Below are 14,155 nucleotides of genomic sequence, written 5' to 3'. Positions count from 1 at the left end.
GGAGAAGATTTAAAACATATTTCAGGTAGTGTGATCATCAAAGCCGAGGTCACCACCTGGACGTACGTCTGGCTGTAAAGTCCAAAATAGAGCTAAGAGCTATGACCAACAGGAAGTTGTGACCAGTGCACCATTTGGACTGGATGTAACTTTTACGCCTCATATGGAGCAGGCGTAAAATGGAGAAACAAGCATCCATGGTAGTGTGGAGTCGCAGCCAAATGAAACCATGAGAAATAAGAAAATAAATAAAGATTACGAGCAGCGTAACTTATTTTGTTTTTGTTTCCTTGTTTTGTTTTGTTTTTCCTTTCAAGCCAATAATGAGAAAACAAATGTCCTCTTTCAATATTTGGTTTATACAGAAAAGCAAATAAAGCAAAGTCTTGCTCGTTTTTTTAGTTTTTTTTGTTGAATGAACGGATGATACACAAACTTGTTAGCATTCTAGTTAGCTTAGCATGTTAGTTGAGGGTGATTGTGTTGTTGGTGCTTGGTTAGTTGAGCAGCGTGATGAAAACAACATGCTGGTTAATGCATCTTGACATATAACGGTAGCTGTTTGTTGTTAGCTAGTGATGTTGTAGACAAAAAGGAAGGCTGGAGGGTGTTCACCTGATGACCTTGACTTTCCTGTACTCTTACAAACAACTTCACATTGAAACTAGATTTTTTCCTTAGGTAAGACAGGTAAAGGGATATAGTTCATACTACATACATTAATTTAAGTAACAAACACTAGATGAAAACTGTCCCTCAATGACCTTTTTTTAATGACAAAAACGAGATGCTGACAAGCTAAAGATAGATAGTTATAGTAGATAGATAATTGATAATGAAGACTATGATGAAATGTACATTTGTTTTTTTTGATAATATGGGACAAAAATATTAGCTGTAGAATATCAGACATTCATTTTTCATTTTTGAAAACTAAGACAATTTCTATTTGTTCTTTTTGACAAGATGTTTATCAATTACTTCTTTTTTTGTTCTGACAAAGAAAAGACAACGACAGTTGAAAATTTATCATCGATAACTATGACAAGATGTTTGCTTTTGTTTTCATTGATGAGATGAGACGGGACTAATGTTAATAGTGACTTATATTAAAGTTAGTGGTTGGCTATAGGACTAGTGGCTATTAGTAAGACAAGTGCAAATAGATGGTGGTTGGACAATTGAGTGGAAGTCAAATGTTAACTGACAGAATTGTTGTCACACTGAAAGAGAGGAGGAGTGTAATCAGCTGTTCATCAATAGTTCACATTAATTCAGCATTAGTCAGATTCTGTCAACTTGCTTATTCTTGTGGCTGAACTGGAGTTTGTCAGGATGATTGATTAAATGAACTTCTAATATGGTTTTGATTGACAGCAGTGTGGAAGCTGTCTTCTTTCCTATATGCTGTAACTCTTGAGAATGAACCTAGTTTAAACCACAGTAAAGATAATTCTAATAATCCCATTGCATTCACTCATGCAACATGGCCAGGCTCACTAAAAGATATAGTCTTAAAAACCATTATACAGTAGTTGTTCATTGGCACTGTGTGTGTCAACTTCCAGTGTTGAGTCAGATCAGTTCATGTTCCTAAAGGAAAATGTGCAGCATAACATTCTCACTGTGATTGGCCTCACATGATTGTAGGTCGCTGATGATAAAATCAACATTACATGCAAACAGCTAAGCGGACACGCCCAAGACTGACATTTAGCTAAGTGAACAGCGTGCATAGAAAACACAGAGAACTTCTTACACCACCTGTAGGGAATGGTTAGCAACATGGGAGGTAAACCACAGGAGTCCAGATGTCCTCCTCACCAGCTAACAAGAGAATATGAAAAAGCGAACATGTGAGAGACGCACTACAATGACCGTAGGGAGCACATGTGGACTGTTTGAAGCCAATAGTGGAGGGGGGATGTCTTAACTGTATTATTAGCTCTTATGTGCAGTGAGGATGTTTCTTTCAAATAAGTCATGAAGAAGTGAGATGTGCAACTGCAGCCTTGTTGACTTAAAGGTGGAGTCAGCAATTCTTGAGGAAGTTTATTGATATTTAAACTCAACACCCAAACAAATAACCCCTCCCTTCATGCGCCAGATTTAATGTTCTCTCTCTCCCACTACCTTTCTCTTTATACATCAATGGTCTTCCCTCTGTCCTGTGCAAGCAGTGGTGTTTTTTCACGTGTGGCCGGTCGTGGGGTGCACACCAAAATCAAAAGCAATAATTGATTTTCAGGAATTGTGTTACGTTGTGGAAGTATATAGTCTAGTTGAAAACTATATATTAATATAGAGTAATGGAATTGCAAACTGACATATTTTGATGTCTTATTTTATAGTCAGTGACACTGATTATCTGAACCAACAGTGTGCAAGAGGCCAGAACGATAGTGTTGTGTGGCTGAGACTGAGCCACTTTTACAGAGTCATGTTTTTTTTCCAGAGCTCACACAGAATGTACAGCTAGTAGTCTCTAAAGAGATATTCGCTTATTCTGACAAAAAGTTTATTAGGTTAGAATCACTGACTGTACATTTAGCTTATCTATTACATCTGCCACTAGGTTTAATTTTATTCCAGTGTGTTTTGTGTAGTTAGCCGAATATTTCAAAAACTCCATCACAGATTTCGGTTAGAGTAAGGAATTAGGAATAAGTGATTCCATTTTGGTGCAGCTGGTTTCACTATTTATGAACTACTTAAACATGAGGTTATTTGGTCCAAAATTGTTCCAAAATTTCATAAATTCTTTTGGACGTGCTGTGTGCCTCCTATATGGTTGTGAAATTATGTAGCTACATTTGCCATAACATTTAGCAATTTTAGACATTGAAATCAGTGAATGTGTCACAGTTAATGTGGGTTTCCTCTAACCATGACCATGATATCCCCCCTAACATTGTATTTAAAAGTGTTTATTATGTTGAAAGTCTTGTTTACATACATGTGCATCCTTGTCCACAATATACAAAGAAACCGGGGGACCCAATCATAAAATTATTGCTCTGTAGCACAGCTAGAGGACAAAAACTGTGCAGGGCACCTTTAAATAACCATAACTTAAATGCTGCAAGTTTAACTCATTTGAAAATGGTGATAATCAAACAAGTGTTCTCTTGTTTGTTTATCATAACGTATTATTTGATTTGTAGGTATCTCCACTGACAACTCTACTGATAATAAAATCTAAACGTATAGTAAATAATGAATTGCATTTCACGTTATCATTTATTCATGAAGATTTTCTTTTCAGGAACACATTGCATCAGAGTACACACTGAGGACACACTGCTTCTTTTACACACTAAAACAGAACATCTGAGCTCCTGACTGTGACATGAGCATGAATGGGCATTACACAACAGCTAAAACATTAATTTCATTTAATGATGAACATTTATCAAGATTTAAAAGTAAAACACAAATCCAGAAACCTCATTTGATAACTTTCATGTCATTCACTGCAAGGTGAATGTTCAGAGTTCAAGCTCTTTACAGTTGTGATAACTGAAAATGTTTTAATTATATCATAAGCTTAATTTACCGTTAACACTGTGCCATCACTGAAGTGGCCAGCTGGGAATGGAAATACTGATTATCAAAAATGAAAGTCATGTCTCAAATCCACCTGTCACAACAGAAATAGCAACTGGCATCAACACTAATGACAGAGGAAAAAACACATCTGCGACTATAGGAAAAGATAGCATTCATTTCCCTTTTTCACAAATATATAAATACCTGCATCATTTGAAATGTGGTGCACTGCTGCCAATAGCAGATATAAGCACAACTAGAAACATATAGGCTATATGGCAAAATACATCGTTGGTCTGTAAGGTGAAACATGTTTGGGAAAATTTGAATCCATTGTGTTTTTCTATGATAAATAGCTTATTTCTCTCTATGGAAAATAATGATCGTAACTGTCTCCTGCAGCTAACTGAAATCTATCCAGATAACTCTTCCTGTTTTGCCATTTCCTCATCCTTCCACATCAACAGTTGATTTACAAAACAGGACAAAGGTGCCGTACTGGCGCCTTGTGCAACTGTTTTTTTTATTTGTCAGTATGACTCCATTCAGAAAAGTCCTATGTTTCTTTTTCCTCACATTCAACATCATTTCCCTCCTCGGCTTAATAAAACACAAGGGAAAGTCTACAATATCTTTAAAAGACAAAATCATAAGGGGAGCACCACATGAAGTGCACTGTAACAGATACCTCACTAGCCACAATAAATGGTGTCACAGGATCCCAGGAAGCCTTTTCAGGTTCTCACACACACACACACACACACACACACACACACATACCTTTGAACGTATAGGCTACACGTGAGGTACTCGATTAACATCATGCATTCCCTAGCCTCTGACCCTAACCTTAACCATTTCAACTAAATAGCCAACATCTAACCTTTTTTCTAAACTGAACCTAACACTGCTCTAACCTGAAACTCATAGCCAAAACCAAACAGTGTTTTCAGTGACTTGGAGGATGTATAGACTCAGGTGTGCTCTGTGATATGATGGAATACCAGTAAATCATGAAAAAGAAGACATCCAGAGATCTTTCAGCAACTGTGAGCTCTTGATAATACATTGTGAGCTCCCTCGTGATATTTAGAGAAAGTCAGCAGTTATTTTCAGCATCAGACAAGGCCACTCAATTCCTGTTGATAATGTTAATATACTGTAAAGGTTAAGCAACTCTAGCACCTAATACAGACACATGAAATGCCCTTGAACTTTTTGAAAATAAAAGTTGAGCTTATACCTCTTAGTGTGGTTAAATTCATTCTGTGCAGTATTTCAAATCTTTCCAACCAAGCACAGTCCACATTAATATTAAATGAAGGGCAAAATAAGGCGCCAGTTTACACCTCTGCTGTGATATCAGCGTGGCCTGTATGCTTGTTTTCTTCAGCATTTGTTTTAATGGTGATGATATTTCTTTCTATTAAAACAGAACAGTGAGATATTTTTACTTTTGAGCACACTCACAGGAACAGTTATGCTCCAAATGTAGTGCGGCCTGGAGAACAATTGCACATTATCTGCACTGAGTGCCTTTTCTCCAAATTTGTTTTCATATGCTCCTAGACACTGAGTAGAGTAGAAGAATACCTTACAGTGTTGTATAGCCTAGTGTCTTGATAGGTATGATTTTTCTGGGTTTGTTGATTTTTGTGGTTGATCATGTGTGCACAGGCATGTGTGGTCAACATTTAAATTTAAAGAGAGAATGACTGACGGAAAGAAAATCAATGAAAAATAAGAATTAATGGCTTTCCACACTGCAGTAAATCTTTTGAAATTATATTGTGTATGGCATAAAAACCTTTTTCTCTGGATATTCCATATATTACATCAGCTCATAACGATTTGCATTGTACTTACATTTAGTATCACTCTTTACATAACTTCATTATGAGGAAGTTCTCGACCTTTCAGTTTGAGACGCATCATTTCAGAGTCATGTTGACGTGGTGCTTACCACATGAATCTTTACCATAAAGCCTACGCTAAAGCGGTGGACTATAACACTGATAATGTTGTTGATGCATGGATGCATGGATGGGTTACTGATCAGGTCTACAGGCACTGGCTCAGGGGCCCAAAGTGTCAGGGGGCTCCCTGGCTTCACTTACAAAATGTCAAATATCAGATTACCATGTCCTAGCAGGAAAGAGACTAAAAATGACCACAAAGAGACACATAGGAACTGCGAAGTGACACGAAATATCTACAGAAATGAAAAAAAACTACCACAAATTTATACAAAATTACTACAAGGAGACACAAGAACAATCACAAGGAGACATGAGATTAGAACAGTGACACAAAAATAAAAAATAATAAAAAGATTTACCTCAGAGACCCAAATTTACACCAGAGACCCAAATGACCACAAAAAGACACAAAACAAGGAGACAAAAATACTGCAAAGTGACAAAAAAAGACACAAAATCATCTGACAGAGACCACAGGGAGACATAAAATGACCAAAAAAGACCCCAAATTACCCCAAGGACACACAAAATGATCTCAGGAAGACACAAAATTAAATAAAGTTTGTAGTAAACATAAACAAAAAAAGACACAAAATGACCACAAAGTAACACAAACCACAAAAAGATGCATATTGACTACACCACCAAGTCCCTCTGTATTAAGGGGGCCCTTCGCATACCTGTGCCCAGGGCCCATTGTCTCGTCCACCCATGCTGCTGAGAAGCCCAACTGTGTCCTTGTTGTATGATGTCATTTTATTATGTGTAGACAAGTAGATTTTAAAATGGAAAAAATAAATAGGCTACATATTATTATTTTTGAATCCTGTATTTTTGCTTGCCATCACATTGTTTATGTCGGTGGTAGGGCTTAATATTGTGCTAAACTGCAGCATGGGCCTGCACGGTGCCGGTCCTTCATGCTGCATTATTGTGACTGTCTTGACCTGTTGATGGTGATGTAAACTAGGCCTACATTGGAAATGGATGTTTTTAGGAGACATTGTCATATGTAATGCTCACTACGTTATTACAGGCCCTATGAAGTTATAGAGAACCTCAGTAATAAGTCCTACAACCCAGAAATGAATTAGCATTTTAGCACCTCCAGTTCCCTCGTCTCAAAGGTTTTTGGTTAGAGGGATTTTGGTTAGTTAAATAAGGTGTGTGGATAACACTAGCGTAAGACACTTTCATGTTTTCTTCTATGACATAAAATATGTCAGTAAATACTCCTATCACTAACTTTTAAGCTTTTATATGTCTCCTGAAAAAGATGGTTTCTAACAAGTGGGTAAACTAAACCGCGCCGAACACGGCTTTACAGCTTCGTAGCAGTTGCAACACGACCACAGTGTTTGTATCAGCCCAGCTTTTTGCTTCTGGCGATTGCAGTTAGGCTTCAAAAGTGTTTTGTAAAGATTATCTTGCTAAATAAACCCTGTAAGTATTATAAATGTTTGTAAAATCCAATGCAAAAGTCCCATAGGCTTTTTGACAAGTGAACTGGGGCCACGCTAACTTCTGGGAGTACAGAAAAACGTCATCCATGAGGCACTTTATGGTGGACACATATTAATCTGCTGCTGTGGAGTTTGAATGTTCATAGGTGCAAGTCGCCCTGTGCACAGATTATTGTCTGTTGTTATTATATGTTTCCATTAGAGGTTGACCGATATTGTTTTTTCAGGGCCGATAACAATTATTAGTAGTTAATGAGATCCATAACTGATATTTCGAACCGATATGCATTTCCAATAAAAATGAACATTTTTCTGTCAATATTTAGAATTTGAAATACAACAAACTCTAACTCAAACTCAAAACTTTGTTTAAATGCCTTTACCAAATGTTTAATCAAAACTGAAGTGTTCAACATCATATAAAGCAAGTTCCCTGCAACTTGTTTTTATAAAGTTCAGTGAAAATTTTAAATAAAAAATGAATAAATGAAAATAGCTCTCTGAGGTTTTACAAAGTAAAAGTTCCTCCCATACTGACATTTGCTTTGCACCTTTTAAAAATTAATTTTATGGGCTAACATTAAAATAAAATCCCGATACAGATAATCTGCAAAATGCCAAATATCGGCCCCAATAATCAGCAAGGCTGACAACTTTTGACCCCTAGTTTCCATTTCATATTGTTTGTGATTTGATGTGTTTTTTTCCATGTTTTTACACTTGCTGCAACATAAACTGCCCTCAAGGACAAATAATAAAAATGAACTGATTGAATACACTTTGATCATATTTCTATAAATATTGTAAAAATGATGGAAATTCTGTGTCGACACACAAAAGTAATGCATGAACATCATTAGTTTTGTATTTTCCAGTTTTCTTATTGTTCATTATAAATAGTTGAGATGAATTTGTTGTGGGTGTTTCCCAATAACTCTAAATGAAGGTGGACAGGTAGAGTGGGTCACAGAAAGGGAAGTGTCTCTCTGAAGACAGGACATGTAGCATATCATCTCCCGTTGAGTTGTTGGATTGCAACAGAGCTCGGAGGAGCAGGGCGCGTGCAGACCATCAGGCTGCGCATTCTTAGCTGGGGACTAATTTCCAGTCCTCCACTTGGGTCTGGGTAAACAGCACCGCCCCGATGGTTGTTTGTTTAAAGTGTGGAACGATCCATCGCAGAGCGCCGGGCTCGATTGACACTGTCTGCTGATCTGCTACTGCGGATTGCTCAGAATAACACGGCTGCTCGCTAATTCCCGTCTATCGGGGCTTTCGCCGAAACACCGAGAGAGTAGGGTCCAAAAAAAGCCAACAAGGCAGGCAAGAACGCCGCGCCGCCGGAGTCCGCACCCCAGAATGGCTTCAGGAGACCTTTACGAGGTAAGATAAACCCATGTCCACGGGAAATGCTCTGTAATATTGACGAATAATGGAATTAGGAAGTAAAGGGGAGGGCGTCGCGTATGCAAAAAGCGGTGTACTAAGCCCTTTAACAGGCGAAACTAACCCTTCTCAAGCTTTGCGAAGACAAGGTTCGTTAATTTATGCTCAGACTTTGTGTCGCTTCTGATATACTTTGCCACAATTGTTCGCGGCTGTAGTAAATAGGTAAGATGTCATTTACGGGCTGAACTCCTCAGTCTGTCGCCGAGTTGAAAGTCGTGGTAAAGTGACAGCAGCGCGGAGCGGACGGACGGGCATGGTGAATAGCTACAGACGGAGTGATGGTTCTGAAGGTGCGCATACATGCCAAAAGATATTTTGTCATCACAGGCTTTTACAGCAGTGTGACTGTTTTGTAGGCACATAAGATGAGACACCAGTTTATTTTTATCGAGCGGTGTAAACAGGTCTGCGTGAGCTTCTTTCCCGGTTCAACCGAATTGGTGAAATGATCACTCCGACAGTTTTGGGGCGTAAAAGTTGCCCCAAATGGGTGGCAGGAAGGTCACGCTGCCCTCGTGCGCAACATCACTCTGGAATCGGTGCCAGAATTTGCATGAAGCCTGGTTTCTACATCAGTTTCACTGAATCAGTCACTTACTGTCATTAGCCTTTGTTGTGCTGACATGGTGTCATATGTTTCAGTTCGTGGTGGTGACAGAGGGAGATGGGGGGGCTGTGGATGTCTGATCACTTCCAGGGACAAACAAAAAGGCTTTAGTTTAGGAAAAATAACAAGTTTTCAATTTTTTAAAAGTAAACTACACATTTTAAACATGCCAAAAAATATCTAGCCTATCTGAAAATAAACTTAGAGACCCTCTTGTGAGTGTTCAAGTAGATAACATTATCTGCTCACAGCACTGACAAACAGCCTATGAGTCAAACAGGACATCTGTTAGAGGACAATGGAGTAAATAAGTGGAGATGCAGTTGGTAATTGCCTTTTCACAAACTGTTAGTCCTGCTGACTGTTTTTTTATTAAAAGTGTAAGTCACTCGTCCATATTGATACATAATCACAAGGGTTGCAGCACTGTTTCGAGGTATACCATGGTATCAAAGTTGATGGTTATTGTACCATGTGCATTTATTTATCCACAGTACTGAAAAGAATACAATCAGACAGAAAATTCATATTTTCTAATATGATCAGTCCATGAAAATCTTACACCAATGCAGCCCTCATCCCCACCCCCTCATGTGCATGTGTTTTAATTATTGTCAGTTTTATTTTCTTTCAATTTTTCTCCTTCATAATATATGACAAGATGGATTATAATTGTATAATATCAGTTCTATTTGTTATGCTTATTTAAGTTAGGTAATGGGGGCCTCATGCATTCATACACACATACGCTGCAAAACCTTTTTTGTTTTATGCTGCATTCAAATTGAGTAATTATGAGTGGCTGATTGGGAAAATCATTCACATCAAAGTGAAGGTAGCATCGCGTCACTGAAGTAGTAGTTAGCTGTTGTTTTAAATATGACTACAGATTAGAAAATGTTTATTCCACACAGGCAGTTGGTTTGATGTGTAATCTGCCTCATGTGCAGTCTGTACAATTAGCATGTGGTCACTGAAGGTTGATTAATTTTCTTTGGAACTGCATGGTTGAGTGCTCATTGTTAAACAGGTTACTGGGTTGTCACTCACAAAATATGATTTGTTTTTGTTAGTACCAAGGTGTTGTCAGTCCTCAGCAGTCAGTTGAGTCTTTGGGTTGTTTTCCTACTAACATGGTAATAGTCTAGTTGCCAGAAGAAAATGTTTGCATTGTTAGTTTCTGCAAACCACAGATATGTTGCATATGTACATTTGATATGTATCATAGCAATGTTTTTAAAGTGACATAAAGTGTAAGCTGTCTTTGTCATTGTGAAGTGTAAGGGGTTTTTGGATAGTGGGTGCAGGCCAAGCTGCAGACCAACAACAACCAACAGCACATTTTTTTAAACATAAAAATTCAGTGTATCTGATACATAAATACATGCAAATGTAGCCTAAATATTCTGTAGTTTTCAAAAATGTAAAATGCTAAGACATTTCTGGTTATTGTCTTGCGTGGCAGCGGGTCATGAGTGACGGTGACCTCTTAGAGTGACTATAATTGAGAAGCTGACCAGACCACCAATAAAGTAACTAACAACTTCATGAAAGTGTTGTTTGTTTGCTGGCATGTAAGAGATTGTTTGGAAAGTGAAAGTTAGAAGATGCATATTTTGGAAAGAAGATGTGGGTGGGGGTCAACAATGTGAAGCCTGGGCTGAAATGCTTTGGATAAGCAAGCAGTGACATCCAGGACTGAGTGAGATAGACTAAGACCATGGTTGGGTAAATTTTGGTACTTTGGTAGCGTTCAAAAGTGGGAAATAATTTTATATTTGACCTGTTATTATCTTTCTGAATTCAAAATTCAGTCTAAGCGCTCCATTTATGGGTGTTCCTAAAATGTTCCGTCACTCTGATCTACTGCATGCTTCACAGACCCATCAGTAAATTAGGCCTTTGTTCTCTTTCTAAGTGATAATATGGTAATGTAGTAAGTTGTGTTGAGCAGATTTCATGGCATCAAACCATTTGAGAAGTAATGTGTGAAAGCATTTTTTACAAAATCGCTGAATAAGGTCAGGCTTTCTGCCGAGTCGTGCCGACTTCATTAAATGCATTGACGCAGCCGAAGCACAGTGAATGAACGGGACAATGTCAATTCTACAATGAAGTTAAAAAAACAACAATTGCTGGGGTCAAGGATGCTCACGGCTCACCATTTATTTACTGAGCACATTTAACACTTAGATACACAAACACAGATGCACACAGAGGAGGAACAAAATTATCTTTAGAGAGCCACCGTCCTGTTTTTCCGTTGTTATTAACACTTGTGTGTTTACCACCAATACCTAATGTTTATGAGAGGAACTAAGTATTAAAGTGAATCTCCACCCCAAGTCTGCACTTTGAGCATCAAATACTTGCCTACTGTAGGCTTTAGATTTGGCTGTCAAAAGCAGCGGTTGTCAGGCGCGTCTGAGCTGCGTGTCAGCTGCACATCTAGGGAAACAGTGGCTTGCTGTTTTTTTACGCGTGATGCTCGTGTTTGATGCGTGTATACCACTTTATACTGCAGTTTAAAGTCTCTCTCGGTCACAGAGATGAGGAAATACTAAAGTTACTAAAGAAATAATAACGATTTTTTGTTTTACCTCAACTTCCTCACTTTCCTTTCAAAACAAAAGCTATCTGACTGTATCTCTGTGGACAGAATGCCATCATGCTGATACAATGCATTTTATTTTTTGAAACATTTACAGGACAGGTTGTCAGCTGTATAGGAGCTTGTATAACTTCAGAAATGAGGAATATGTGCTTATAAATATGAAAATACAACACTGTTATTCAAATTGCACTAATTTCACTGTAAGATGTTTTGTTGGACTGCTAGGTTTGAGGTTTGTTACTGTTACAAAGAGTAACTGTTTTGTTACTCCTCCTAAAAGTGACTTGAATTTGACATTGTTTTATTTGTTTTGCTGTTGGATTGCTAAATGTAGATTGCACTTCATTCCTTTTACTTGAGTGGAACAAGCTCTTGCATTCACTTTATTTGAAATTTGAAATTTTGGAGAGTTTTTATGTCAGACTGTAAAACACAGATTACCAGTTAAGACTGGGCTATTGCCCAGTCTGCCCTTAGACCCTCACATCACCCAAGGAAAAACCCTCTTCCAGGACGGACAGACGTGCAACAGATGTCGTAAATAACAAATGAGAAACAATTGCGGCAAAAAAGAAAGAGAAAGAGAGAGGGAGGAGGGGGAGAGAGGCATAGCAATATTGGAAACAGACGCATGTCATATTACAATAGCGATAGGTGTGAAATTATCAAATGCACTCTATGATGATATTGTGGGTGTTGATAAGAGGCTCATGCATGTATTGATACAGAGGTGTCCACAGGCATGATCACGGCGTTGGGCGCAACCAGGACCAAGACCACGATCAGTGTATGACAAGTTTTAAAATGCTATTTTCAGTAAATTCGTTGTTATATTAATCGAGTAATAAAAAAATTATAGTTAGATCAATAAAAAAAAATTATCGATAGATTAATCAATAAAAAAAATAATCGTTCAGTGCAGCCCTATTCCAGTAAAATATCCGTAGCAACCTGACTGTATGTTACCGAAGGAGGATTTTCTACAATATCTCAACATATACTTGAGGGATTGGGACAAACATTTTGGACAATGATTTTGGTGATATCGGTGTTGCCAACCTAAAATTTTAGGACCCCTTGAAAGACTTAAATTTAAAAATAAAAAAAGCTGAGCGATAAAGCTAGTGACTTTTCTCCCTTGAAGAGAGTCAGAGTCAGGATTTAACTTTAGTTTCATGTTTTCTCTAAATACCCAGAGTTGCAAGGACTGACTGTATTCCAGGATCTGAATCTTCTCTATTTATGATACATAAGTTTGATGGTCAATATAACAGCCTTCATAAAAACTTTTTTAAATTAGAGGCAGATATAATGCTTGTTTATACCTCATATTATCATGCATTCTGGGAGATGTTATCACCAATGGACAGCTCTTACACCGGGTCCGACAGCAAGCAAGCTGCATCTGAATATCACACCGCATTATGTCACATGGGACGCTCTCTATCCACACTAAATCCATAAAATATGGCAATCCATCAGGTAATGCAAACAAACCATTTACCTATCGGCTGTTCACTCAGAGATGTAACCTCTGAAAAGAGCGTGAGCTTCAAATTAGGGACAGTTGGTGAGAGTCCGTCGAGCGCACAGACACACAGTGACAGGACTGTCTGTCAACATTACATGGTTAAAATAAGCTATCGGTTACTAATAGGTTTAATTATAGAGTCCAGCCATTTTGGTGGCGGTGTGGGTTTGTTGGGACTGTTTAATAGCTGCTATGTTAGCTTGTGCTAATAGGCCAGACATTGAACTTAATGTTCACGTGGAGGAAAACGGCTCCAGAAATGGTCCTTCAGCGCTGTCTCTAACCTGTAGAAAGGCAGTAACAGAAAGTGTTCTTATCTGGTGGGACAGTGGAAAAGCTCACCTTGCTGACACTAAAATAAAATAACATTCGACTTTAACCTGGTGTCTGTTTGATAAACTCAGCACGTGTTTTAAAATGAACTGATGTTGTAATAATTGTTACATTATGTTTGATTTTACCCTTTTTCAAAGAGTATATCCTTTGAAAATGATGATTTGTTGGATAATAGTGCCCCAACAATGACATTTTTGTGTGGGCCAACCTGGAGGCTAACGTCCTCTTGTGAAAAAGCCTATGGGATTTTTTCATTGGATTTTGTATCACTGCAGAAAATTAGCTCTGTGGTAAACAAATATTTATAATTAAAATTTTGCTGCAGGATTTTTGAAGCCTAAATCTACTCGCCAGAGGTAAAAAGCTATTGTTAGACTACAACTAACCACACTCTGGTCGCGTCACCACTGCTACGAGGCTGTAAAGCCGTGTTCGGCTCGATGTGATGACGCTCTGTAGTCTCATTTAGCCACTGTTAGCAACTACCTTAAATGTTTTAAAGTTCAAAAGTGGGGTATTTACTGACAATTTATGTTGAAGAACAAAACGCAAAATTCTCTTAAGCTTGTGTTAATCTCAGACCTTATTTAGGCCTTCTAACCAAAAACCCTTTCAAAAAACCCGCTG

General features: G+C 38.0%; 1 protein-coding gene across 2 annotated transcripts in view; it reads left to right on the top strand.

The window, feature by feature from the left end:
* The first annotated feature begins 8,025 nt into the window (after window positions 1–8,025).
* The window catches only part of LOC121954866 (chromodomain Y-like protein 2), a 34,612-nt gene continuing 28,482 nt past the window's right edge, over window positions 8,026–14,155 (top strand). The window contains exon 1 of one of the 2 annotated variants that reach the window (XM_042502636.2): window positions 8,026–8,374. In XM_042502636.2, coding sequence (XP_042358570.1) covers window positions 8,351–8,374 — 24 coding nt within the window. In that variant the 5' untranslated portion in view covers window positions 8,026–8,350. Of the gene's footprint in view, window positions 8,375–8,489; window positions 8,731–14,155 lie in introns of those variants that run through there. The other variant, XM_088078653.1, reaches the window with a different exon arrangement.

This window comes from Plectropomus leopardus, chromosome 1, assembly GCF_026936395.1.
Source record: "Plectropomus leopardus strain MGB_pleo_1.0 chromosome 1, ASM2693639v1, whole genome shotgun sequence".
In the NCBI taxonomy this organism is placed as follows: domain Eukaryota; kingdom Metazoa; phylum Chordata; class Actinopteri; order Perciformes; family Serranidae; genus Plectropomus; species Plectropomus leopardus.
This window is presented reverse-complemented; position numbering and strand designations above follow the sequence as displayed.